This window comes from Charadrius vociferus, unplaced genomic scaffold (genome assembly GCF_000708025.1).
Source record: "Charadrius vociferus isolate BGI_N301 unplaced genomic scaffold, ASM70802v2 scaffold257, whole genome shotgun sequence".
NCBI lineage: Eukaryota > Metazoa > Chordata > Aves > Charadriiformes > Charadriidae > Charadrius > Charadrius vociferus.
The window spans coordinates 2,729,892-2,730,393 of NW_009649473.1; the positions used below are offsets into that span (position 1 = coordinate 2,729,892).

A 502-nucleotide genomic window follows, 5' to 3' on the forward strand; every position below is an offset into this window, starting at 1 on the left:
GGTGGGAGAGCAGCCCCGGGGCCTGGACGGGCGTGCTGGGGGAGCGCGTCTGGACGCTGAGGCAGGAGCGGGACCGGCTGTGGTACACGGTGTACGGGGAGGGGGAGGACGGGCCTCCCCCCGAGGCGTCGAAGCCCGACGGTGCCGAGACGGACCAGATCCTGCGCGACTACTTCCAGCTGGACGTGGGGCTGCCGGCCCTGTACCGCGCCTGGGGGGCGGCCGACCCCCTTTTCCGCAAGGTGGCTAATGACTTCCCAGGTGAGGTAGCCCCATGGGGCCACAGGGGACGACCACGGTGCCCGCCTGGCATCCCCTCACCGCATCCCACCAGGCGTGCGGGTGCTGCGGCAGGACCCCGTTGAGTGCCTCCTCTCCTTCATCTGCACCTCCAACAACCACATCTCCCGCATCACCGCCATGATCGAGCGCCTCTGCCAGGCCTTTGGCCGCCGCCTCTGCTGCCTCGACGCGCGGCCCGTCCACGCCTTCCCCTCCCTCC

At 71.1% G+C, this 502-nt stretch overlaps 1 protein-coding gene across 1 annotated transcript in view; it reads left to right on the forward strand.

The window, feature by feature from the left end:
- Nucleotides 1-2: 2 nt before the first annotated feature.
- OGG1 (8-oxoguanine DNA glycosylase) overlaps nucleotides 3-502 on the forward strand; it is a gene marked incomplete at its 5' end in the record, with an annotated part of 1,142 nt that continues 642 nt past the window's right edge. Inside the window, 2 exon segments of the mRNA XM_009889898.1 lie at nucleotides 3-261; nucleotides 335-495. Of these exon segments, the coding sequence (XP_009888200.1) occupies nucleotides 3-261; nucleotides 335-495 (420 nt within the window).